The sequence below is a fragment of the Ranitomeya variabilis genome, chromosome 6 (assembly GCF_051348905.1).
Source record: "Ranitomeya variabilis isolate aRanVar5 chromosome 6, aRanVar5.hap1, whole genome shotgun sequence".
Lineage (NCBI taxonomy): Eukaryota > Metazoa > Chordata > Amphibia > Anura > Dendrobatidae > Ranitomeya > Ranitomeya variabilis.
This window is the reverse complement of record NC_135237.1, coordinates 73,809,724-73,837,165: the sequence shown is the minus strand read 5'-3', so window position 1 is coordinate 73,837,165 and position 27,442 is coordinate 73,809,724. Positions and strand designations below refer to the sequence as shown.

Below are 27,442 nucleotides of genomic sequence, written 5' to 3'. Positions count from 1 at the left end.
AAATCATGGCAACTGATTTTTTAGGTATCCCCAAATGTTAAATATGACAGAAGACATGAAGACAAGGTCTGCAGCAGTTTTATTTACAAGTTTACACTGAACAATGAAAGAAACACTGACGTTCAAGCCTGGGTAAGTAAAGGGCAATGTAACTATAATTATCATTAGTGATTACATTATAAACAAACTACACTGAAAAATTAATGCCAGTAAAAGTATTGGCCATATTAATATGATATACAAATTGAAAGTGTGTGATTGAAGATGAGTGGTATCTGCACAGAAGTCAGATATTTGGATAATTGAATAAAAAAAAAAAAAAAAAAAAAGGCGGCTGTGACCATCCCCATTTTAACATCCGTGTAAACTCTCCAGTCCCAGAAAATGTTGCTAGGCATTACTAGCATTAACATCTGCTGGGAGGGGACAAGTTAACAGAAAAGCCTAGTTTTGACGTAGAACAGGCAGTTTGCTTATTCAAGTAGAATATATTCCCAGTGTCCGCAGCTTGAGTAGTGGAATTACATTATGGAGCAGGACGACTTCCCTTGTGAACCTACACCATCGATTTTTTCTGCTTCCAAAATTATTCTTTTAAAAACATCAACAGCAGTCTGGAAAACAAGAGTTACAAACTTAGCATAAAAATAGAATGCTTTAGAATAGATGCAATCATACGGCAATTTAGGTGCTTGAGTGTCAATAGGATATGAAGCTTATGCAGACACTGCCCTACAACGCAGCATACTCAAGGGATGTATTCACACTTACCCCCAAGAGTTAAAAAAAAAAAAACCCACTCCCCATCATACAGCATTGTCACTTTCATGCACATCTGGCAATATGAGGATGCTAAACATCAGTAGTCTTGGCAGCAGGGCATGCAACAATAAAGTGAAGGTCCCAGGGGAGAGAGTTATAGCACTTCTGAAACATGGCTTGGCAAGTTAGTGTCCATCTTCTCTGCAGACATTCGTATGCCCATCAGAACTGCATTGGCTAATGTCCCAAAACATCCCAAGGCGGTACCCAACACCAAAGGGTTACGTTTTGTCATTGCCTTTAGGCTCAAATTGTAGTATTTTTAAGAAATGTTAGTTTAAACCTATTCAAGGGAAACCTCTGCTTTTTTTTTTTTTTTAAAGCAATAAGTGGAGATATTTCTTTCATTGGGAAGACTGAGACTAGTTTTAACCCCTTACCAACATATGAGGTACAGATATGTTAGGCCAGCTCCAAGACTGATGTGGGCTCAGGAACGGAGCCCAAATCCTTCCCAGGAGAGGATGGCTGATATTTACCTCTACAGCATTGGGTAGAGCAGATCTGTTAGATTGACAGAGGCAATGTAACAAGCTGACAGCAGCATTTACTGTGTGCTGGTGGTGAATCTGTTCCCCCAGACACCCATATGCAATTGTGGGTTACTGATGATTTGCAATGACAGCTGTGGTCTCCTGAAGACCTCTGTGCTTGTCATGACTGCTCCTGTGAATGCCAGCTTCTGGCTGGTGCTCATACAAGAATGCGATTTGTGCTGTACAGAGCAGTATCGCTGGTTATAGCACAAGCTATTGACTGATCACAGGTTCAAGTGCTGATCAATCAGTCATGAAGGGAAGAGGTTCAGAGTCAAAAATTTATACACAATATAACCCATATGGTGTTCTAGTCCAAAAAATACGGTAGCTGAAAATGGGGAAATTACTGAGCAGTCAAAGGATATACTGCTATAAGATGCACCAGACCATAACACCCCAAATTTTCAGAAGGAAAATGGAGAAAAAAAAAAAAAAAAAAGTATTCAAAAGGGGGTTAGTCTTACAGTCTGAATTCAGCTTACCAGGGAAGGGATCCGCACAGAGAGTGGTCACAGGGGTCGTTCGGTGGTCCAGACTGGTGCGTTGCTTTGTGGTGTGGCAGTGCTCCGCCGGCATTTCCTCAAAGCCCTGACACTGAGACCTCCGGAAAGATGGCCCCAGGGCGGCACATGCTCAGAGTCAGATCTCGGCAACAAGATCTCATTGCTAAGTTTTGAATGAGCATGCGCTGCCCATCTTTCCGGAGGCCACTGCGTCGCAGCAACGGAGTGGTGGGGGCTTCCAGGCTGTGATGAAATGCTGGCGGAGCCCCCATGCACAGAGCCACTGCCGCCACACCAGAGCCCCAACACCACAGCACCAGCCTGGTAACGGAGGCTGAATCGGGACCGCCACATTTGATAGTCTATTTGACCATAAGACAACCCCATTTATCCGCAAAAAATATTTTTTTTTTTTGGGGGGGGGGGGGGGGAAGAAAGGTGCATCTTATGGTCCGATAAATACAGTATGCTTCATGAGTCAGTTATATGAACCGAGACTCCCAAAACAAACATATGCCAAGTTTCACAATCGGAAACAAGCAAAAGAGAACCAGCATCACATCAGTGCAGCTGGAAACAGACTACTGGACTAGGTTCCTAACTGTAGGCATTGCACTCCTATGACCTCAGCTCCCAGCACAAGGTAATTTATGAGCAGTTAACACAGCTCAGTCATTAGGACATAATCCAGGATACAAATAGTCTCACTTACTATTAGTCAGCATATAGTGACAGAACCTAAATTTACAGTGGCATGGGCTTGTTAGTGGATAATAAGAGATGCACAGAATGCCCTGATCTCCATTACTATAGGTAAGAGGGAAACGCGCCACTACAGAAAAGTCAACTATAAATCTAGGACCCTTCAGAATAAAAAAAAAAAAAACAAAAAAAAAACTGTAAACTCAGAAAACAGACCTGATTTTCTTTAGCCGAAGATTCCAAGAACGCTGCATTCCAGGACTCTGCTAAGGCTTTACCTTCTTCATAGCTTATCACTCTGCAAAACACAGTCCGAGACAGCACGTTAAGTGTTACCACTGTTAAAGTAGCCAGCATGCAAAGAAAGCTAGCCTCAGTATTCATGCAAGTCAAGTCTTATTTCCTAAATTTTTCTGGAAAAGAAAAGTGAAAAAGGATTAAGTGAAAAGGATTAGCTACTAGCACTGCTGCTCTAGGCAGACTATAGAAAAACCTATCTGGACCAAATACTGACTTTAGACATAACACATCACAAACCTCTCCATGTGCAAGTCTTTCTTGTTTCCAACCAACATTATAGGAACCCTGCAAGAGAGGTGTGGTTAGAGGAGGCGACCACACATGCAGTCTTAGATTATGAGAAAACAATACGACTTACTGGACTTTCCCCACCATGTCCAACAATTTTTCATGAATTACTTTAATGACTTCAAAGCTAGAAGAGAAGCATCAAAGGTTACAACACATGCAATAATTGTGAAAGTCACAGGTCACTCAAAGCTTTTCCAGAAAGCATCCTGTAGTAGACTAGCACAACAAGACTTAGAAAAAATCCTTCTGACAGGTTCGCTTTAAGTAAACTGCAGACACTGTCAGGTTGTTACTCATGATGAGCGAATATACTTGTTACTCGAGCATGTATTTTTTAGTCCTCATCGCCGCAGCTGAATGATTTACATCTGTTAGCCAGCATAAGTACATGTGGGGGTTGCTAGGGAATCCCCACATGTACTTATGCTGGCTAACAGATGTAAATCATTCAGCTGCGGCAAGAAAAACTAAATCTCCGAGCACTAAAAAAAAAAAACAAAACACACACCTCGGAGGACACCCGATCGTGCTCGAGAAATCTCAAGTAACGAGTCTATTTGCTCATCACTAGTTGTTACTGTTACACTGATTAAGAGGAGACCTGGGGTGAAGAAATCTTGAAGTGCTTGTGTAATCAGTGTTTGAAAACGTCCGTTAATGATATGTCAGCGCTCCGGGGGAGAGAGTCTGATCTTCATGCTCTAGGCCAAAGAAACCAAGAAGAGACCTGCCCACAGGCCACCCATAGCACAGGTATTTCATTAACTGAAAACTTCTAACACTGATCACACAAGAACCACAAGTAGTATTTCTTCACCCAAGGTATAATTTTACTCACGAACATAACAATGCCTGTAGTTTACTTAAAATCCTGCCAACCGATTCGTTTTAAAGATCACCGAAGCCTGGAAAAATGCAGGCAACAGGAGTAATGATGGCCACTCATTTGGACTAGCGGAGAAGAGGTTTTTTTATATCACCAAATGAACCACTTAAATTTATTTAGTAAAAATAGCTAAAAAGATAAGGGTTTTACCCGACTTTCAGCCTTCTAGTACTGGACGGTGTGAACCAAAAACAGAATGTGTTACCAAAGTGTCCCCAAATAAATCGCTTCCTTGCCTGTACTGTTGTGACATGTAGAGGAACATGGCAACTACTTATGCCATACATCAGTGCATCCTCCCTCTAGTCCTTAACAGCCACCAACCGTTTTCAGGATTTCTTTAGTATTGCCCAGGTGATCACTGCATCACTTGGACAGGCAAAAATTAAATCACTTGTCCAATACTAGGGAAATCATGAAAACTTGACCAGTTGGGGGCAGTATTCCTTTTATATATGGAACCAACCAAATTACAGCTTCTGCTGCCCAACTGCAGATATACCAGAGGTCATGTTTCTCCCTCAATATCTGCCATGAAACCACCCTGTAGGAGAATATACCTTTTGATGGAGGTAACGGAGTATACAAGGATGTATCCATTAATGTCTATGGAGTATGTCTGAGGAATAATGGAAAATTCATCCTAGAAAACAATTTACAAAAATATCACATATGCATATAATCTAAAAGGTTTAACATGAATTCAGGCAACAAGACAGGACATCCCTGTTTCCATAGTAACGAGTAAGTGCACCGGATCCAAGAGATCAACCTGTTCCACACTGAATGTTACAGCAGTGAGCTAAGGGGCCGTCTCCGCAAGTGTTAATCCTCAGCTGCAGGTTATTCTAAGAAACAAAACTTCCCTGATCTTACCGTCCCAGGTGGACTGGTGAGTTTCCCCCTGCCTGTGATCTCATGTACAGAGCAATTTTTTTTTTTTGTTTGGTTTAATAAACTTGCACGAGGGAATTAACATTTACTTAAAGGAGGAACAACCCCATAAGGTGAACTCTAGTCACCTATTTGCAAAAAGTTTCCATACATCATCAAGATGGGCACACAAACCTTTGAACATTTGAACACATGACAAACTTTTCTACACATCACCTAATACCAGACATTCAGTTCTGAAACCTCATGAATAAATCACTAATGTTAATCTTTAAGGGAACCCGTCACCCCCAAAATCGAAGATGAGCTAAGCCCACCGGCATCAGGGGCTTATCTACAGCATTCTGGAATGCTGTAGATAAGCCCCCGATGTATCCTGAAAGATGAGAAAAAGAGGTTAGATTATACTCACCTGGGCGGGCGGTCCGGTCCGATAGGCGTCATGTTCCGGGGCCTCCCATCTTCTTACGATGACGTCATCTTGTCTTCACGCTGGGGCTCCGGCGCAGGCGTACTTTGTCTGTTATGTTGAGGGCAGAGCAAAGTACAGCAGTGTGCAGGCGCCGGGCGTCTGACCTTTCCTGGCGCCTGCGCACTGCAGTACTTTGCTCTGCCCTCAACAAAACAAATAAACAAGTTGCAAAAAGAAAGTGCTCACGCAAGAACACACACACACACACACACACACACACACACACTGTACCTCAGTGACAACGTGAACGGTACCCATGAAACTGAACCAGTGAATAAAAACGTGGATAACACACACACTAAAAGATTTAATAAATTATATTAAAAAGACATATGGTAAAGGGAAGATTCACAGGAATGTCAAGAAAAAGAAGCTGTCACAGGTAAAATTTATATATCTGTAAGGCACTATATGATAAAAACAAGGCCTATATTTTTGGTGCCAAGAGGATAAAAATCCAACAATAAAAATAAAAAATGCAAAAAATAAAAGTGTGGTGTAGATCGTAAACTAAAAATTGAATGTCTCCAAACAGTAATAATTCACCAAAGAAATCAAGTGAAACTTATAATAGAAAAATTTTTAACATAGTGAAGTGATAAGCAAAGTACAATCATAAAATGTGCTGGCATATGTAAGTAGGCACTTAAAGTAGTGCAGAGCCGGGGGTAATCGCAGGGTCACAGGGAATTGTGATAATAGTTAGGTAGCAACAACTTACAGAGTATAGTATGGGACCCAGGCTCCAGGACAGCATCCACCCCAAGGCATTAGCGCCCAAACGCGCGTTGGGGTGGATGCTGTCCTGGAGCCTGGGTCCCATACTATACTCTGTAAGTTGTTGCTACCTAACTATTATCACAATTTCCTGTGATTACCACCGGCTCTGTACTACTTTTTAAGTGCCTACTTACATATGCCAGCACATTTTATATGATTGTACTTTGCTTATCACTTCACTGTGTTAATATTTTTTCTATTATGAGTTTCACTTGATTTCTTTGGTGAATTATTACTGTTTGGAGACATTCAATTTTTAGTTTACGATCTACACCACACTTATTTTTTGCATTTTTTATTGTTGGATTTATATCCTCTTAGCACCAAAAATATAGGCCTTGTTTTTATCATATAGTGCCTTACAGATGTATAAATTTTACCTGTGACAGCGTCTTTTTCTTGACATTCCTGTGAATTTTCCCTTTACCATATGTTTTTTTTAATATTATAATTTATTAAATAAATCTTATTTTAGTGGATTATATGGTCGGTTCTGGTGCTTTTTTTTTGTGTCTGCCCTCAACAAGGCAGACAAAGTACGCCGGAGCGTGATGACAAGAGGACGCCATCGTAAGAAAATGGGAGGCCCCGGACCGCAGCGGGACCAGCCATGGGTGAGTATAATCTAACCTCTTTTTCTCATCTTTCAGGTTACATCGGGGGCTTATCTACAGCATTCCAGAATGCTGTAGATAAGCCCCTGATGACAGGCTTAGCTCACCTTCAATTATGGGGGTGACAGGTTCCCTTTAAACACCCCCAACATGAGGTAGAGAGGGCTGGGTGCAAACAGCTAGCTCTGACCACTGCAGTCTAAGCTCTTCAAGTACTGCCAGTCACTTGCAGCAGCATGATCAGACATTCACCTGCTCCCATCATGTTGCATTCTATGAAGCTGAAGACAGTACCCCAAAAATAACTGAAATGTGATTTGGGGGGGGGGGGGGGCAATGCTAGTACATTTGGTAAAGTGAGCGTTGTAATATCATTCTGAAAAAAAAAAACCTCAAACAGTTCCAGAAAAATAGAGTTATAGCCCTTGAAAGGGGAAAGAATATGGGAGGCCCTAAGAAAGGAAATCTTGCTCAGACATGAACAGATATTAACCCCTTCACCCCCAAGGGTGGTTTGCACGTTAATGACCGGGCCAATTTTTACAATTCTGACCACTGTCCCTTTATGAGGTTATAACTCTGGAACGCTTCAACGGCTCCCAGTGATTCTGACAATGTTTTCTCGTGACATATTGTACTTCATGATAGTGGTAAAAATTCTGTGATAGTACCTGCGTTTATTTGTGAAAAAAATGGAAATTTGGCGAAAATTTCTCAATTTTCCAACTTTGAATTTTTATGCAATTAAATCACAGAGATATGTCACACAAAATACTTAATAAGTAACATTTCCCACATGTCTACTTTACATCAGCACAATTTTGGAACCAAAGTTTTTTTTGTTAGGGAGTTATAAGGGTTAAAAGTTGACCAGCAATTTCTCATTTTTACAACACCATTTTTTTTTTTTAGGGACCACATCTCATTTGAAGTCATTTTGAGGGGTCTATATAATAGAAAATACCCAAGTGTGACACCATTCTAAAAACTGCACCCCTCAAGGTGCTCAAAACCACATTCAAGAAGTTTAACCCTTCTGGTGCTTCACAGGAATTTTTGGAATGTTTAAATAAAAATGAACATTTTACTTTTTTTCACAAAAAATTTACTTCAGCTCCAATTTGTTTTATTTTACCAAGGGTAACAGGAGAAAATGGACCCCAAAAATTGTTGTACAATTTGTCCTGAGTACGCCGATACCCCATATGTGGGGGTAAACCCCTGTTTGGGCGCATGACAGCTCGGAAGCGAAGGAGCACCATTTGACTTTTCAATGCAAAATTGACTGGAATTGAGATGGGACGCCATGTTGCGTTTGGAGAGCCACTGATGTGCCTAAACATTGAAACCCCCCACAAGTGACACCATTTTGGAAAGTAGACCCCCTAAGGAACTTATCTAGATGTGTTTTGAGCGCTTTGACCCACCAAGGGCTTCACAGAATTTTATAATGCAGAGCCGTAAAAATAAAACAAAAATTTTTTCCCACAAAATTTTTTTTAGCCCCCAGTTTTGTATTTGAGGGTAACAGGAGAAATTGGACCCCAAAAGTTGTTGTCCAATTTGTCCTGAGTGCGCTGATACCTCATATATGGGGGGGAACCACCGTTTGGACGCATGGAAGGGCTCGGAAGGGAAGGAGCGCCATTTGGAATGCAGACTTAGATGGAATGGTCTGCAGGCGTCACATTGCGTTTGCAGAGCCCCTAATGTACCTAAACAGTAGAAGCCCCGCACAAGTGACCCCATTTTGGAAACTAGACCCCCCAAGGAACTTATCTAGATGTGTTCTAAGAACTTTGAACCCCCAAGTGTTTCACTACAGTTTATAACGCAGAGCCGTGAAAATAAAAAATCTTTTTTTCCCACAAAAATTATTTTTTAGCCCCCAGTTTTGTATTTTCCCAGGGGTAACAGGAGAAATTGGACCCCAAAGGTTGTTGTCCTATTTGTCCTGAGTACGCTGATACCCCATATGTTGGGGTAAACCCCTGTTTGGGCACACGGGAGAGCTCGGAAGGGAAGGAGCACTGTTTTACTTTTTCAACGCAGAATTGGCTGGAATTGAGATCGGACGCCATGTCGCGTTTGGAGAGCCCCTGATGTGCCGAAACAGTGGAAAACCCCCAATTATAACTGAAACCCTAATCCAAACACACCCCTAACCCTAATCCCAACAGTAACCCTAACCACACCTCTAACCCTGACACACCCCTAACCCTATTCCCAACCGTAAATGTAATCTAAACCCTAACCGTAAGTTTAGCCCCAACCCTAACCCTAACTTTAGCCCCAACCCTAACAGTAGCCTTAACCCTAGCCCCAACCCTAACCCTAGCCCTAATGGGAAAATGGAAATAAATACTTTTTTTATTTTTCCCTATCTAAGGGAGTGATGAAGGGGGGTTTGATTTACTTTTATAGCGAGTTTTTTAGCGGATTTTTATGATTGGCAGCCGTGACGCACTGAAAGACGCTTTTTATTGCAAAAAATATTTTTTGCGTTACCACATTTTGAGAGCTATAAATTTTCCATATTTTGGTCCACAGAGTCATGTGAGGTCTTGTTTTTTGCAGGACGAGTTGACGTTTTTATTGGTAACATTTTTGGGCACGTCACATTTTTTGATCGCTTTTTATTCCGATTTTTGTGAGGCAGAATGACCAAAAACCAGCTATTCATGAATTTCTTTTGGGGGGGGGGGGGGGAGGCGTTTATACCGTTCCGCGTTTGGTAAAATTGATAAAGCAGTTTTATTCTTCGGGTCAGTACGATTACAGCGATACCTCATTTATATTATTTTTTTATGATTTGGCACTTTTATACGATAAAAACTATTTTATGGAAAAAATTATTTTTGCATCGCTTTATTCTCAGGACTATAACTTTTATTTTTTTGCTGATCATGCTGTATGGCGGCTCGTTATTTGCGGGACAAGATGACGCTTTCAGCGGTACCATGGTTATTTATATCTGTCTTTTTGATCGTGTTATTCCACTTTTTGTTTGGCGGTATGATAAAGCGTTGTTTTTTGCCTCGTTTTTTTTTCTTACGGTGTTTACTGAAGGGGTTAACTAGTGGGCCAGTTTTATAGGTCGGGTCGTTACGGACGCGGCGATACTAAATATGTGTACTTCTATTGTTTTTTTTATTATTTAGATAAATAAATGTATTTATGGGAATAATATTTTTTTTTTTTTCTTTCATTATTTTGGAATATATTTTTTTTTTTACACATTTGGAAAAATTTTTTTTAACTTTACTTTGCCCCAGGGGGGGACAATACAGATCGGTGATCTGCCAGTTTGCATAGCACTCTGACAGATCACCGATCTGAGAGAAGTGCAGGCTGCTTCACAGTGCCTGCTCTGAGCAGGCTTCTGTGAAGCCACCTACCTCCCTCCCTGCAGGACCCGGATCCGCGGCCATCTTGGATCCGGGTCTGGAGCAGGCAGGGAGGGAGGTAAGACCCTCGCAGCAACGCGATCACATCGCGTTGCTGCGGGGGGCTCAGGGAAGCCTGCAGGGAGCCCCCTCCCTGCGCGATGCTTCCCTGCACCGCCGGCACATCGCGATCATGTTTGATCGCGGTGTGCCGGGGGTTAATGTCCCGGGAGCGGTCCGTGACCGCTCCTGGCACATAGTGCCGGATGTCAGCTGCGATAGGCAGCTGACACCCGGCCGCGATCGGCCGCGCTCCCCCCGTGAGCGCGGCCGATCGTGCTGGACGTAATATTCCGTCCTTGGGAATTAGGGCCCACCCCACATGGACGGAATATTACGTCCAATGGCAGAAAGGGGTTAAAGTAGGGCTTTGGCCATACAGGTCTTTTTCATCTATATTAAAAACCCACACACCATTTCTGCACAGATCATATTTGAAAGGTTATGATCTGAGATATAGGCATATGCCTCTTTCAAGTACAATGAAATGCGCCCGATGCACTTCTACACTTCATTTCTTATGAGGGGGTTCATTGATCTCTACAGTAATGGGCAATTGTAGTCTTTGGATGTAGATCTATGGGGTAATTGTCCTCCCATATATCTATAAGGGCCCAATCAGCAAGTTCTCATCCCTATGAAGGATAGATAAATACACATGCCTCATCCTATAAAAGAAAGATTCCCAGTAACTTTATACTCACTTGACCAGCAGTATCCACTAGTTGAAGCTGGTAATCTTGGCCGTTCACAGATATCTGTTTTGTAAATGCTAGAAAATATAAGTGAGAGTCAAGCAGAAGACTTTAGTTGAGCAAATTAGATTTTAAAGCCTTGTTTCTCTAGTCTAATGATAATTTTGATCATCTCTGGCTCTGCTACCAACATCACTGCTAGGTTGTTTTTGCTCACCTCCCTTTAGCCTCAGTGTTGCCATATGATTACCTCAAGTTCTATAGAACCATTAAATGGGTTATATGCTACTTTAATACTGAGGACCTATCCTTAGATCAATGCCCGATAGGTGGGGGAGCAACACCTAGCATCCCCAATTAACTGAGCACTTCTGGCACTGACAACAGTTGGAGCTGCCGAGTCTACTGATAGCTGTGGCCAAAGATGAGTACTGCACATCTACCCCCTACTGAAGTCAATAACCAGATGTGCAGGACCTGGCCGCAGCCACAATCAGACTCAGCCACTAACTTAAGCACTTCCGGCATCACCGTTAACAGCTGATCGCACACCCACCAGACATTGACCCATCTCAAGGGAAGTCCGTGTTACAGTAAGGACAACCTCTGACTGTAAATTAAAAATGTTTAACTGCTCCAGTTAATCATGTATTGTGGTCCATTCAAGTAGTGCAGAAAGGCCATCAACAAGTCAGGAACAGGCTGTTTACAGAAGGTTATGGAAGTCTATGCAACCAGGGAATACTGGCTGTAGTCCAGCATGGAATACTACAAGATCAGAGAGGTCAGAGGTTGTGATAACATGCGGCTCAGCCTCAGTGTCCCTCACTAAGGGCTTATTCACACGCAAGGAGTTAATAATTATTAATAATTTTTATTTATATAGCGCCAACATATTCCACAGCACTTTACAATTAAGCGGGGACATGTACAGACAATAAATTCAGTAGAAGTTAAGACAATTTAAACAGTGACATTAGGAGTGAGGTCCCGGCTCGCAAGCTTACAATCTACAAGGAAATGGGGGGGGGGGGGGGGGGCACAATAGGTGAAAAGTGCTTGTTATTTCAGGTCTGGCAATTATAATAAATAGGGATTTTCATATAAAGCTGCATGATCCGGTCATCAGCCTGTGTGTTTAAAGGGAACCTGTCACCCCGTTTTTTCCATACGAGATAAAAGTACTGTTAAATAGGGCCTGAGCTGTGCATTAGAATAGTGTATTTTGTGGACCCAGATTCCCCATCTATGCTGCCGAAATACGTTACCAAAGTAGCCGTTTTCGCCTGTCAGGCTGGTCTGGTCAGATGGGCGTGGTGACATTGCTGTTTCTTCCCCCAGATCTTGCTTATCTGTACGTTGGTGGCGTAGTGGTTTGCGCATGCCCAAGGTCCCGAATCCACTGCACAGGGGAGGGAAAAGAGCGCGATCTGCGCTATTCCCCTGGTGATCGTGGGGGCGGCCATCTTCCTGTGGCCGCGCGTGCGCAGATTGAGATTGCGGTGGTTATTTTCCTGAAGCAGAGTTCGCATCTCGGCTTCAGGAAAATGGCTGCCACGATCTCCATCTGCGCACGTGCGGCATCCCGCGGCCATTTTCCTGAAGCCCCAGGCAGCAGAGCGCTCCATCTGCGCACGCAAGGCCACAGGAAGATGGCCGCCCCCACGATCACCAGGGGAATAGCGCAGATCGTGCTCTTTTCCCTCCCCTGTGCAGTGGATTCGGGACCTTGGGCATGCGCAAACCACTACGCCACCAACGTACAGATAAGCAAGATCTGGGGGAAGAAACAGCAATGTCACCACGCCCATCTGACCAGACCAGCCTGATGACAGGCAAAAACGGCTACTTTGGTAACGTATTTTGGCAGCATAGGTGGGGAATCGGGGTCCACAAAATACACTATTGTAATGCACAGCTCAGGCCCTATTCAACAGTATTTTTATCCCATACGGAAAAAACGGGGTGACAGGTTCCCTTTAAGTGCAATAGTCAAGTATCAAGTGCAGTTATCATGTGCATGGAGGGTGTGGAGACAGATGAATAGTAGGGGCAGATTCAGATGCAGATAATATTTGGAAGGAGGGAACAGGACAAAGTTAGTTTTCCGAGTAGTTGATGTGGTAAGCTTGTTTGAAGAGATGGGTTTTTAAAGGAGTTTGCATGCCACGACCAGCAGTGGCACTTGAGAAGAACTAATTGAAAGCTTGACACCCGGTCTGCCTTTTTTGGAGACTCCTGGTTTTGAGCAGCAACAGAGATATATAATATATAATTTGTGAACACACTGAGGGCTGATAAGCAGATAATGAATTTCAGCAACATAGACTAACTATACATTTGAAGATCTTCACCCACACAGATTGTGAGCCCATCTGTCAGAAGCCTCTAGACAGCACCCTAGTTAGTAGGTAGCATAGGAGCTTTGCAATGCTGGGTTTAGAGGTTCTCCCCGTGTGTGGGTTTCCACCAGGTTCCTCCCACACCAAATACACACTGATATTTTTACATGGAGCATGCATAAGGTGATTTTTACATTAGCTAGCCCTTTAAAGTCTGTAGACCTTAGAGAGTTGACACTAGGAATATTTGATTGGGTATAGCAAAACTTTATGAAAAAAAAAAAATGTATAGGTCACTTACTGTTTTCTATAGTTGGATCATAAGCATCCACAAACTGTCCTTCAACAAACTGAATGGTGAGTGAAGACTTTCCTGGAGAGGGGAAAGAAAAGTTGCATTCACTGGACTGATTTAGAACCAAGTTTCTATATACTCCTAGGCATCCAGTTACTGACGTACGCTCGCGTTTCTAGGTTTGATGCCCCCACCGTGTGACTACACCACTGACTATACAGACCCAGACCTCCTACATGAGCTGTGTGCACAGTGGCATTTTATAGACCAGTGAGACTTCAGGAACACCCACTGATCAAGAACATACATTGTAACAGTGAAGTGTTGCATTAAGGCTACTTTCACACTAGCGTCGGGCTCGGCCCGTCGCTGTGCGTCGGGCCGACGTTCCCGACGCTAGCGTTGTCTCCGCCGCACAACGGGTGCAGCGGATGCATTTTTCCAGCGCATCCGCTGCCCCATTGTGAGGTGCGGGGAAGTGGGGGCGGAGTTTTGCAGGATGCGTTTTTTCAGCAAAATGACGCATTGTGACGGAATGCAGTTAACGCTAGTGTGAAAGTAGCCTAAGGCTTCCATCTCCACACGTTGTGGATTCCTTTGAGGATTATCTGCGTTTTTACACATGCAGAATCCAATTATGGAACAGGTGTAAAAACACTGGAATCCACACTAAGAATTGACATGTTGCAGAAAATAAACTGCAGCCCTTCCGTGCGGAATGTTCCACAGCATGTGCACATATACACTAAAGCCATAGGATCATTTGTCAAATCAACCCATTTAGGGAGGAAAAAAAAAAAAAAAAATTCAGCCTACAGCTACTGGTATCTGGTGAACACGTTATCAGTGGCCAGTCCTGACTGGGCTCATTAATAGACCATGTTTGTAATAGAGGCCTGTACTAATGTTTTCCAGGATTAGATGCTGGCAGAACACTATATACCCAGTATATGCTAAACTGGGAAAGTGCGAGCTAGGTCTAAAGATCACAAAGCTTTGTTCTCACCACCAGTAGTCAAAATGGGTAGTGCCCCCAGCAAGCACAAAAGAACACAGGAAAAACCAGGAGGTAACCTTCTTAAACATGAAGAACCTTAAAGATGTTTTAATACACTGTACATCTTACACCCATCTAGGATCGGGAGATACAAACCTGACCACTAAGGATTCCACTAATCACTAATCACTAGATCAGGCCTGCACAACACACAGTCAGCCAAGCGATGTGCGGCCTGCAGCGCTGGAGCCAGCCCCTTCTTCCTATATTCAAAATGTTTACATGTCTGAAAGACTCGACTACATTTGAACACTGTGGCAGAGCAGCACATGTCAGTCACCACACTCCTGCCGGCGCCGCACAGGCTGAGCAGATGCTGGGCTGGTAAGCGCTCCATGGAGGAAGAGGGAAGTCAGCAGAGACTAACTTTGGGGATTGCATTAAGGAGTCAGGGCAAAATTAAGAACAGTAAATTCCTATAAGGCACCTGGATGTAAACAGGTGATCCTGCCTGCATCTCATCAGTACTGCAGTTCCTGTATTAGGAGTTCACCGGGAGAATTTCACTGTGATGAACTCGCCTCTGCACCGTGAGACTCACTGTGCTAACGGTGATCATACTGGAGGGAGGTCACTAGTTTATTGGCCTGGCTGGTTCTCAGCCTAGACAGTCGCACCTTGGCACCATCCAAGTTGAAAAATATTTATCCCTAGACATGGATTACCGTATGGGACAGAACGTCCAACAGATGAGGGATATAGTTTTAATCCAGGAGATGAAAAATTCTATAGAATGAGTGTTGGAAGTATAATTGTATTTTTAAATTTAAAAAGTGGGTTGTTTTATTTCAAATAAAAAAAACGATTTTATACTTGCTTTGCCCTTTACAATAAAACTATAGGATTAGTAGTGGATAGGTGTTTTATAGTTACCTCTCTATTACTAAGCTGTGGGCTTAAGGCGACCCCACAAATATGAAACCCTACTTCCACCGCTACAGGGCAAGTGGGAAGAGCCAGACAGTGTCAGTTGATGAGCTTTTTCTAGGCAGCTATTTAGGGCGGGGGGGGGGGGGGGTTCAACACCCATGGCCCCTTAGCCTGAGAATGCCATCCCCAGCTGTCTGCTTTGGCAAGGCTGGTTGTCAAAAGAGTGAGTGTGTGGAAGCCACACCATTTAAAAAAACAAACAAAAAAAACAAAAACGCATGTAGTGTTTACTGTTGATTGGAAGCAGCATTTGCCGTGCCGGACCTGAACATCCAGATGTCCGCCCATCTCTACTCAAGACCATTGTTGTGCTGATCGGTAGTGTTTCAATGAGACATTTCATCCCCATCCTGGTGACTGATGTTGAACAGTCTTTCCCACAATTGACGTCAACTTCACAAATTCAGATCTGCCAGACAGCCACTTTCTAAAAGCTCTTGGAACTCCAAGAGAGGGTTTACAAAGCACGATGTCCCAGTGTAGGACGCAAGCTACCCAGACCTAACCACTAGTAAAGCATGAACTGCCCTGGATTTTGTTATGTATGGTAAAATGCACAGGGGGGGGGGGGGAAGGGAACTTTTTTTGTGCATGCGTTTGTGTCCTGGAGAGTGTAGTTGATGTGGGAGAGGTCAGCATTTCAAAACTACAGGACAGCCCGTGAACCATAGGGGTCACCAGAGTACTGCAGTGATGTTTCCAGACCGGGATCAGCTATGTGACCTGGAATGTCATCTGCAGCCTTTATGTTCAGGAAACATGACAATGTGGAACTACCAATGTTCTGTGGAAGGTTCTCAAACTGAAGTGTACAGAGAAGGTTTAAAAAAAAACAAAACAAAAAAAACCACTTATCAATAGGCCTTGATCATATCCATAATCATGTCTCAGGGAATCACTTCCATACAAACATGTTCAAACACTGACAATGCAGTACTAGGCAGAATTAATAGTGTAGCTTGTCCTTTACATCTAGAGAAACCCACAGGTGAGCCTCTAAACAGATTTCCAAGGAAAAACTAATTTTGAAGCCTGATTTAACAGAGGTCGGAAATTAATGGTTGTTAAAGGGGGGGGGGGGGGGGTGCTGTGTGGGACTTCCATGTTGATGGCCAGTCCAGGTAACTAAAAAAGGCCACAACCCCCTTTAAATGACAAATTCAGATTGTTATAGACAGTCAGATATTTAACAGCCATGGTCTGCCAGTGTAAGTGGGCCTTAACATCACACACTACATCAGGACTTGAGTAAACAGCCTGATCTAAAATGTTATACATTATATGACAATTCTTCCTCCCAAGAAAAGCAATAGCACCAGACAAGTTCTTCAATGTCAGACTGTCAGCACAGAATGACTGGTCAAACCCAGCACAGGTTCTCTGTGGCCAATCATTTAACTATACCTTTCACCAATTTAATTAAACTGTATTAATAACATCCATGTTCAGGTGAGGACACGAAGACACTGATTTAAATTGCCAGGGGGAGGAAGAACAGAAAAAACCCTACACTGAAAGAATTGTCATGCTGCAGTATGTACATTTTCAGCCTAAAAATACCAGCCTGCAGCTGCATCACATGAGATGCACCAATTCTGGGGCTTCCCAACTGCCCTGGTGTGGCGATAATGGAAACAAAAAAACCCCACACACCCGCCAGCAAGCCCATGTGTTAGTACTGGAGGTGCCACGTTCAACAATTTATTAAGAAAAAAACAAACAAAAAAAAAACAAAAAAAAAACGCATGTCCAAAGTAATACAAGAAAGGATACATGATAAACAAAGGCAGAAATAAAAAACTACACTCCCTCATTCACCAATTTGGTACCCAAAATGTTCGCACAAAGCTCTGCTGTAGTCCACGTTCCCTGAAGTCTACAGCAAACAAATCAGTAGTGTGCTATATAGTTAATTTCTGCCTTTGTTTTTCAGGTATCCTTTTCTGGACTAATTCACATTTGATGGATTACTTCGGACCTGCATGGGATTTTTTCCAATAAATTGGTCAATAAAAAGATAGTGTGGGGGTTTATTTATTCAAATATTGTTTTTATTACTGATTAGTAATGGGGGCGTCAGACATCTCTTACTAACCCCTGGGGTTGATGGCAGCTGTGATTTTTGACAAGTCACAGCTGTCATCAGACCATCAAGAAGAGCCAAGCAAAGCACTAGTGCATCTAATGTGATGTGCCAATTCAGAGGTGGCTGCAGGCTGATTTAAAAAAAAAAACAAAAAACAAAAAAAAAAACAGACATCATTTGGTTAATACAATTATAGTAAACTACATACACGGCACCAATTACACTGGTACACAGCAGTGGGGGCCAACGATGTCTGAACTGTTTTATATTAAGTTTATAAAGAATATAACATTAGCTCTTGTTTGATATATTTAATAGGCAGTAATAGAATTCTGGGTAAAAAGTTGCTTTTAAAGTATTTTAAGTCTACAAAATGAAATTTAAGAGTCTTGGGTAATGAAATATCCCATATAGTTTTAAAGAGCCAAAAAGACAGACAAAACGCTATTGCATTTGTTATGACACAAGATGCATTGGGGAACACATCATTTGCATGGATGAGTTGTCAAGTAGAACTAGTTTCAGCAAAAGTAATGGTATTTTTTTGTTAAATTCAACACCCTCAAAATACCACAAATCCATTCAAAAAACCTTGGCACTTTGAAAAAAATTGTTTTTGTATGTATATCTTTATCTGTCCTATAGCTATCTATATCTTTGCATATCTAATGAAAAAAAACCAAAAAAAACACAGATGCTGAAATACACAAGTGAGCTGAGGTGCAAGATTCATGTGGAAATTCAGCCTGAACAAACACTAATCATGGGAAATGTACCCCAACATGAGTGGCATTGCTGCTGTGCTTGATAGCGATCGGAGGCAGCCACTTGGAGGTAAGAGGTTTCTAACATCTAGAAACAACCACACAACACAATACCCATAAAAAAAAAAAGTGAAGCATGGTTCTTGAATAAGAAGTTTTAAAAGCCACTGTTCCATCCTGTGACCAATGCCACTGTATCCGAAAGAGCCCAATAAAATCCATCAAGTCAGTGGGATCTATAATTTGTGGGATGAACATTTCTGGCAGCAATTACTCAGCAACAGAAGCCTGACCACACTCTTGTAGTGTTGCCGCACATTTACGGCAGGTAAGGTGTAAGCCAATTAGATGGCCTAAAGTCTTAAGGCACAGATCTGATGTGGACATGTTCCCATGGCAGCTCAGCTACAGCCCGATTCCAAATTTAGACAGAGCATTTCAAAGTTCTGTATACAGACTGCACATACACCCATGAGGCTATAAAGGAAATCTGTAGTCCATAAAGAGGACTGAAACACTAATCTAAGCCCAGCCTAAAAAAAGGAGCTCCCTTTGGCTGTGCGCACATGTTCTGGATTTTTCGCTATAAAAACCGTGGAAAAAAAAAAACCAAAAAAAAAAAAACGCATCCATTAAGCATCCTATTAATAGAATGCAATCCGTGTGCATTGGGAAGCTCCAGAGGAAAAATTACAAAAATCTGCACAAAATGCGAGAACACATGCGGATTTCCTGCAGAAAGAGTCCGGTTTTGTTCAGGAAACTTCTGCAAAGAATCCTGACTTGTGCACATAGCCTTTAACTTTGGTTTGATGAAAAGGGGGGGGGGGGGTGCAAGGAGAAGATCTGAGAGCTACCATTACAGTGCTGAGATGTGCTTTTTTGTCCCTCTACACCAGTGTTCCAAAACTGTAGTCCTCAAGAGCCACCAACAGGTCACGTTTTCTGGATTTCCCTAGTGTTGCCTGGGTGACTGAATTATCGCCTATGCTGCAACCATCACCGATGCAATACCGAAAATATGATATGTTGGTGGATTGAGGACTGGAGTTGGAGAACACTGCTCTACACTTTAAAGGGGTTGTCCACTTCTAGGACAATCCCCTTCTCATATGCCACACTTCACCCCAATAAAATAAAGCCTATGCTCACCTCCTGTGCCAACGCTGTTGGCACTCGCTCTCCCCAGGGCTCTCTTCCAGTTGTGAGTATTCAGCAGCTGGTGCCTGTGCTATAAACTTAAAAAATGGCGTGGGCTCCCCTGTATTTTTGATTGGGCAGGGAAAACAGACAGCTGTCAGCAAGGCCGTTATCAAGAATAGAGGGGTACCTGCAATTTTTTTTTTTTTTTAAATAAAAAAAAAAAAAAAAAAAAAAAAGCGTGGAGTCCCCTCCCCCTCATTTTTGACAACCAGCCTTGATAAAGCAGATAGTTGGGGACTGGTATTTTCAGGCTGGTAAAGGGCCATCGATATTGCCCCCTCCCCCACACCTAAAAGGAGCAGCCTACAGCTGCTCAGAAAAGGCGCTTTGCCGGGCTCTTCCAACTTGCCCTGTAGTGGTGACAAGCGGGGTAATATTTGTGGGGTTGATGTCACCTTTGTATTTCCTGGTGGCATCAAGCCACAGCTTAGTAATGGAGAGGCATCTATAAGACATCTATTAGTGATGAGCGAGTATTCGTTGCTCGGGTTTTCCAGAGCACGCTCGGGTGATGTCCGAGTATGTTATTGCTCGGAGATATACCGTATTTTTCGGCATATTAAGACGCACTTTCCCCCAAAAAAAATTGTGAGGAAAATGGGGGGTGCGTCTTATATGCGGAACGCAGGCTTACCGGCATTGTGGCGGCGACAGAGGTGCGGGCATGATGTGGCACGGTGAGCTGTATGGCGTGAGCAGGTCCCATCCATATTTGAGGTGAATCCGCGGCCCGGTATTGATGGAGAGCAGAAGCGCTGTGAGTTACGGTATTTTCCGGTGGCGGCAGCCATCTTGCTGAGGCCGTGCGTGCGCAGATTCACTACTCTGCGTCCCAGGGCTTCAGGAAAATGGCCGCGCGTGCGCAGATGGAGATTGCGGCGGCCATTTTCCTGAAGCCCTGGGACGCAGAGTAGTGAATCTGCGCACGCGCGGCCTCAGCAAGATGGCCGCCGCCACCGGAAAATACCGTAACTCACCAGCGCTGCTGGCCGGTGCAGAACGCCGGGCGGGGCGGGAAGGTGGCCCGTTATTGTCCCATTGTTCCCCCGTGGCTCCTTTGTGTAGTGTAGGAGGGCGCACAGACATGGCTGGGACCGGGGAGGTGGCAGGACGCCGGGCCCCAGCAGCTGGCACAGCACGGTGTGCCTGAGAATGGAGGCATGTGCATTGCTGAGGCCGGCTCTGCTCCTCCGTGGCCTGTGTACACTGTGTGCTGCACATGGCTGCCCCCGAGCAGGTGGCATTCTCGGGCCAGCACCACGCTGCAGCATTGTACGGCATGCGGAGGCATCTGCGTGACATGGTGGCACTGCCATAGGGCACAGGCCGAGGGTCCATGCAGGACTAGGGGGATAGCTGCCAGTTACAGCTGGGTGGCAGACAAAACCCTCTTTCATGAGAGCCACCCATGCCCGGTGGGAATGACACAAGGATGTGTTTGGGCTCATTCCCTGTCATTGCCCATCTGCAGTCTGTGTGCTGAGGGGGCTTCATCTCCCCCCTGGTGGGTGCGGGAGAATGTGCTGTCTCCACACCATCAACAGTAAGGAGCAGGCTGACAACCGCGCCAGCCAGGCACAAGGGTTGTCAGCGGTGGAGTACCCAACATTGGCATATCACTGCAGAACTGGACGTGGCATTCTGGAGCCGTGGAAAGCTGGCGAATGTTTTCTGATTTTTTTAAACTTTAATTTCTGATCAGTGCATCTCTATAAAATCAAGACGTCGGCTGCACTCAAGTGGTGTTGTGTGATCCACAGGGGCGTTATGTGTGATCCACAGGGGCGTTATGTGTGATCCACAGGGGCGTTATGTGTGATCCACAGGGGCGTTATGTGTGATCCACAGGGGCGTTATGTGTGATCCACAGGGGCGTTATGTGTGATCCACAGGGGCGTTATGTGTGATCCACAGGGGCGTTATGTGTGATCCACAGGGGCGTTATGTGTGATCCACAGGGGCGTTATGTGTGATCCACAGGGGCGTTATGTGTGATCCACAGGGGCGTTATGTGTGATCCACAGGGGCGTTATGTGTGATCCACAGGGGCGTTATGTGTGATCCACAGGGGCGTTATGTGTGATCCACAGGGGCGTTATGTGTGATCCACAGGGGCGTTATGTGTGATCCACAGGGGCGTTATGTGTGATCCACAGGGGCGTTATGTGTGATCCACAGGGGCGTTATGTGTGATCCACAGGGGCGTTATGTGTGATCCACAGGGGCGTTATGTGTGATCCACAGGGGCGTTATGTGTGATCCACAGGGGCGTTATGTGTGATCATCCCACCGCACCTCAGCATCACCTCACCTCTGCCACCACCATGCCTCCTGTGACCCTGCTCTGCCACTGCCTGCCCTCAGGTAAGAGATCTTAAATTCGGACAATAAGACGGACCCCATCTTATAAAAAAAAAAAATCTTTTCTGCATTTTTCACCCCAAATTTGGGGTGCGTCTTATAGGACGGTGCGTCTTATATGCCGAAAAATACGGTAGTTTTCATCACCGCAGTTGCATGATTTACGGCTTCCAGATACACTGAATACATGTGAGGAATGCCTGTTTATCTGGAAGCCGTAGATCATGCAACTGAGGCGATGAAAACTATATCTCCGAGCAATAACAAATACTCGGACTGAGGCGATGAAAACTATATCTCCGAGCAATAACAAATACTCGGACTGAGGCGATGAAAACTATATCTCCGAGCAATAACAAGTACTCGGAGATCACCCGAGCAACAAGTATACTCGCTCATCACTAACATCTATCCATTATTAATCCTATAGTTAAAATGTTACTAAAGACAACAAAATAAAGTCTTTTATTTGAAATAAAAACACTTTTCTATTTAAAAATAAAACAGTTACACTCACCTAACACCCATTCCATTGAAGACTGTCTCCTGTAATTAAATAGGGCTTTAGGGCTAATTGGCATGTTGAGTGAAAACTAATGCTACTTTTTCTTTACACTTTTAGTTTGCTTTTTCATAACTGCAGCTTGTCAATTCCTTCAGCTTTTGCCACCCAAAGAAACATGCAACCAAAAATAATTCAGCTTCACCGCAAAATAAAGTTGAGTAATGGCATTTGTTATTACCTGGTGATTGGGATCAGTGATTAGGCACTGCAGTTCCGAGGCCACAGCGGTCTCTACCTTCAGACCCCAAACCATTAGGGTATGTGCACACGTCAGGATTTCTTGCAGAAATTTCCTGAAGAAAACCGGAAATTATCTGCAAGAAATCCGCATTTTTTTTTTTGCGTTTTTTCCCCATTTTTTTAGCATTTTGCAAGCGTAATTAGCTTGCAGAATGCTAAAGTTTTTCAAGCGATCTGTAGCATCTCTCGGAAAACTGACTGACAGGTTGGTCACACTTGTCAAACAGTGTTTGACAAGTGTGACCAACTTTTTACTATAGATGCTGCTTATGCAGCATCTATAGTAAAAGATAGAATGTTTAAAAATAATAAAAACAAAAAAAATGGTTATACTCACCCTCTGCAGACAGCCGATATCCTCAGCGGCGTCCGTTCCTATAGATGGTGTGGTTCAGGACCTTCGATGACGTCGCGGTCACATGACCGGTCTCGCGACCAATCACAAGACAGCGACGTCATCGCAGGTCCTGATCCACACCATCTTTAGGAACCGAAGCGGCAGCATGCAGCGGTGAGAGGCGGGAACACTCCGAGGGCCATCGAAGGTGAGTATATGACTTTTATTTTAATTCTTTTTTTTGACCAATTATATGGTGCCCAGTCTGTGGAGGAGAGTCTCCTCTCCTCCACCCTGGGTACCAACCGCATATAATCTGCTTACTTCCCGCATGGTGTGCACAGCCCCGTGCGGGAAGTAAGCAGATCAATGCACTCCTAGGTGTGTGGAATCCCCGCAATTCCGCCTTTTTAATGAACATATTGCTTTTTTTCCACGGAAAAAAATGCAACATTTGCACACAAAAAAATGCGGAATACACTGTAAATAGGAGGCATATGTTAGCGTTTTTTCCGCGTTTTTATAGCGAAAAAAACACGAAAAATACTGAACATGTGCACATGGCATTAGAGTACATACACCAACCGTAACAATCTGTAGCACCACCCTATTAGAAAGGTATAGTCTACTCAAACTGTGAAGGTCAGTCATTACTTCTATTTACCACACAAGATACCTGAGATTACTAAAGTTGCATGCACGGAGTGGATTTTGGTGGAGCCAGAGCCGGTGTAAAAAGGACCAACTCCTAAAATATATAAAAATTCGATTTGGTAGTACAATGCAGGATGTGGTGTAAATGTTTTCATAAGAATTTGGGAAAGTTATGAAATGTCCTATTAATGTCTGTTCCTGATCTAAGGGTACCGTCACACAGTGCCATTTTCATCGCTACGACGGCACGATTCATGACGTTCTAGCGATATCGTTACGATATCGCAGTGTCTGACACGCTACTGCGATCCGGATCCCCGCTGAGAATCGTACGTCGTACCAGATCGTTTGAAACTTTCTTTCGTCGTCAAGTGTCCCGCTGTGGCGGCATGATTGCATCGTGTGACACAGGTTGTATACGATGTGCGCACAGTAACCAACGGCTTCTAAATCGAAAATACGTCATGAAATTATCGCTCCAGCGCCGTGTATTGCAACGTGTGACCGCAGTCTACGACGCTGGAGCGATAATCATACGACGCTGCAACGTCACGAATCGTGCCGTCGTAGCGATGAAAATGGCACTGTGTGACGGTATCCTAAGGATCTGGACTTTTAGTGGAGATGAATCTGTGCTGCACTTTACATGGTCAGTAGTGACCAGTGCTGAGGAGTTAAGAATCAGTTTGGATTAATGACGCCAGTCTAGGTAGAAAGTGCTCTATAATATCCTACCCTGACATCTCAGTCAGCCCTGAATTTGATATACCGTACTTGAAACAAGCACTACCCCATCTGTAGCATCCTAGTACAGCTACATTCACAGCCATTAATAAGATAGACAGCACCTGTGACAGATCTGTGTCATTTCTCAGTGCACATCCTATTCTCATGTTATAGAGTAATGCTTTGCTAAATGTCGAGAAAAAAAAAAAAAAAAAAGCCAGGTTTAGCTGCCAACCCTGAGGTCACCGATTTCTAGTAAATCTCATCTTCTGACGAAATTTACCATATTTTTCGCTTTGTAAGATGCACTTTTTCCTCCCAAACTTGGGGGGAAAATGGGGGTGTGTCTTAGAAAGCGAACATGCCTTACCGAGATCGTGGGTGCAGGCCGCAGGCTGGGATGAGGGGGGTGTCCGGGTGCTGGCCTGTGCTGCGGGGGCCTCCGATGCCCAGCGGTGCCGCGTGGGTGTCAGGCATTTTGCGGCAGGCCAGAGCCCTGGCACTTCCATGTGCTGAGATTTCAGCGCTGAAATCTCATCTCTTGAGATCTTGATCCTGAGATCACCATTAGCACATGCGCCGCCCCCAGTGGCAGCCATATTCCCGGAGACCACAGCACATGGAACTGGGGAAGTCCCGGGGCTCTGGCCTGCCACAAAATGTCGGTAGAGCCCTGGGCAGCACCGGACACCCACGCAGTACTGCAGGGCTCCTGCAGCACAGGCCAGCAACCGCCGGGCACCCGGAGACACCCCTGAAGCAGCACTTCAGAACACCCCCGCATCCCAGCCTGCAACATCACCCCACTGCCTCCTCCAGCAGCAACCCTGCTTCACTGCAGCCACCATCCCCGGTAAGCAATAAGATACAGGGATTATAAGAAGCATCACCATTTTATTAAAAAAATAATTTTTCTTCTCAAAATTTGGGGTGCGTCTTATAATCCCCCAAAAATACGGTATTTGTACCTGCCCCAATCTGGAACAGGTGACATAGTAATAGAGATGGGGAGATCAACTGACAAGTGGCTGGCTGGTCGGCTCACAAACCTTACAGCACAGCCTTTGTTTGGCCGGGCTGGCACAGTGCATGACAGATGACATTGGGCCAGCCGGCTAATCAGAAGCCAAGCTGGGAGTCCTGCAAGATAGATTCAGGGGCCTCCAGTCCAGCAAGAGACCAACAGGGACAGGAAACCGGAGTCCTGCAAATCAATCTGTCCAGTACAAGTACATGAGCAGGTGGGACAGAGCAGACTGCCATTGGCTCCTAGTAGGGTCCCCCCTGAGGCTGGTGCACTGGGCACGTGTGCAGGGCAGCCCCCCAGCTACATCTGTGCAGGCACCGCCAGCCAAAAGTGAGGACTGGACCCACAGGATCAGATGGTAGGTATCTAACACAACCAAGGCAGATCAGACAGCTGAGGGCACAGGGAGCAGCAAACACGGGGGGGGGTGTGGGCCCGAGGACCCGCAAACACGGGGGGGGGCCCGAGGACCCGCAAACACGGGGGGGGGGGTGTGGGCCCGAGGACCCGCAAACACGGGGGGGGGGGGGGGGGGGTGTGGGCCCGAGGACCCGCAAACACGGGGGGGGGGGGGGTGGGCCCGAGGACCCGCAAACACGGGGGGGGGGGGGGTGTGGGCCCGAGGACCCGCAAACATGGGGGGGGGGGGGGGGGTGGGGTGGGCCCGAGGACCCGCAAACACGGGGGGGGGGCCCCGAGGACCCGCAAACACGGGGGGGGCCCGAGGACCCGCAAACAGGGGGGGGCCCGAGGACCCGCAAACACAGGGGGGGGGGGCCCCGAGGACCCGCAAACAGGGGGGGGGGCCCCCGAGGACCCGCAAACACAGGGGGGGGGGCCCCCGAGGACCCGCAAACACGGGGGGGGGGGGGGCCGAGGACCCGCAAACACAGGGGGGGGGGGGGTTTGGTGAGCCGCCACAGGGGTCCGGGCTTTCTTGTCAGTGTTACCTCTCCAGCTTGGCCAATGAGGACTCCACTAGAAAGCCATCAGCGGCAGTTTGAAGAGGGACAAAACAAATCGTGACTGTAGGGGGCTGTGGCGGCCACAGGAGAGGGGGCAGCCACGTGACTCCCCTGCAGGTGCCTGGGGGTCGGCAGTGCGCGGGGGTAAAGGTCCCAGCTCCCCGCAGACACTCACCCACGGAGCGGTACCCGAGGATGGCGATCTTCCGCGACTTGGGCTGCGGCATCTTTGGCGCCTCCACTGTTTTGCCTTTGGTTCAGACCCGAAGGCGCTGCATCCACCGACTGCTGCTGAAGGAGAGGAGCGGAGCGCCGGGAGACGAGCACACGCTGAACTTCACCGGTGTGAGGAGCCTGCACTCACTCCCGCCCACGGCCTCGCTAGCTGCTGCGTGTAGACGTCACAGCGTCAGCTCTGCTTTATAGCCCGCCTTCTCCGTCCTCGGCACGGATTTGTTTTTTATTATTCTGCCCGCCCTCCCGGCTGTCCGGAAAATACTCGCTGCGTCATCCCAGGCCGAGCACTGTGGCGGGGAGGAGTGTGATTGGTGGATACTTGTGGCAGGGGGCGGAGCGTAAATCTAGCACGGCTCTTCTATTGGACACTGACTGTGCCTTTCTGACAGGATGCTGAAATGTTTGGGCGGGGCTACGTAACTGCTCACGCGGCTGCCTTCTGAAACGTGGAGGTGAATGACGGCGGCGTGGACATGTTTGTGGAGACCGAGATGCACTGCGCGCATGGGAGAGGCTCCGACAAAATGGCTCCACAAATGGAGACACGACCGTGTATTTGCGGCTGAAATGTCACGGCCGGCGCGCAGTGGTGAAGGTGACCATGGGTGTTTGCACGTGCCACGTAGTAGTGCCGGGCAGACACTTGCACCTCACACACTACTCTGAGCCCAGTGTCATGGCTGACGCTTCATTTATAGTTTACAGCTAT

At 45.5% G+C, this 27,442-nt stretch overlaps 1 protein-coding gene across 1 annotated transcript; it reads right to left on the bottom strand.

The window, feature by feature from the left end:
* Positions 1-62: 62 nt before the first annotated feature.
* Positions 63-27,022, bottom strand: RHEB (Ras homolog, mTORC1 binding). The gene is made up of 8 exons (XM_077268646.1): positions 26,672-27,022; positions 13,588-13,659; positions 10,954-11,021; positions 4,604-4,686; positions 3,225-3,281; positions 3,104-3,151; positions 2,783-2,864; positions 63-614 (listed from the first exon to the last, which is right to left on the bottom strand). The coding sequence occupies exons 1-8, from the start codon at positions 26,721-26,723 to the stop codon at positions 522-524; spliced, it is 555 nt and encodes a 184-aa protein (XP_077124761.1). The 5' UTR covers positions 26,724-27,022; the 3' UTR covers positions 63-521.
* Positions 27,023-27,442: the final 420 nt, after the last annotated feature.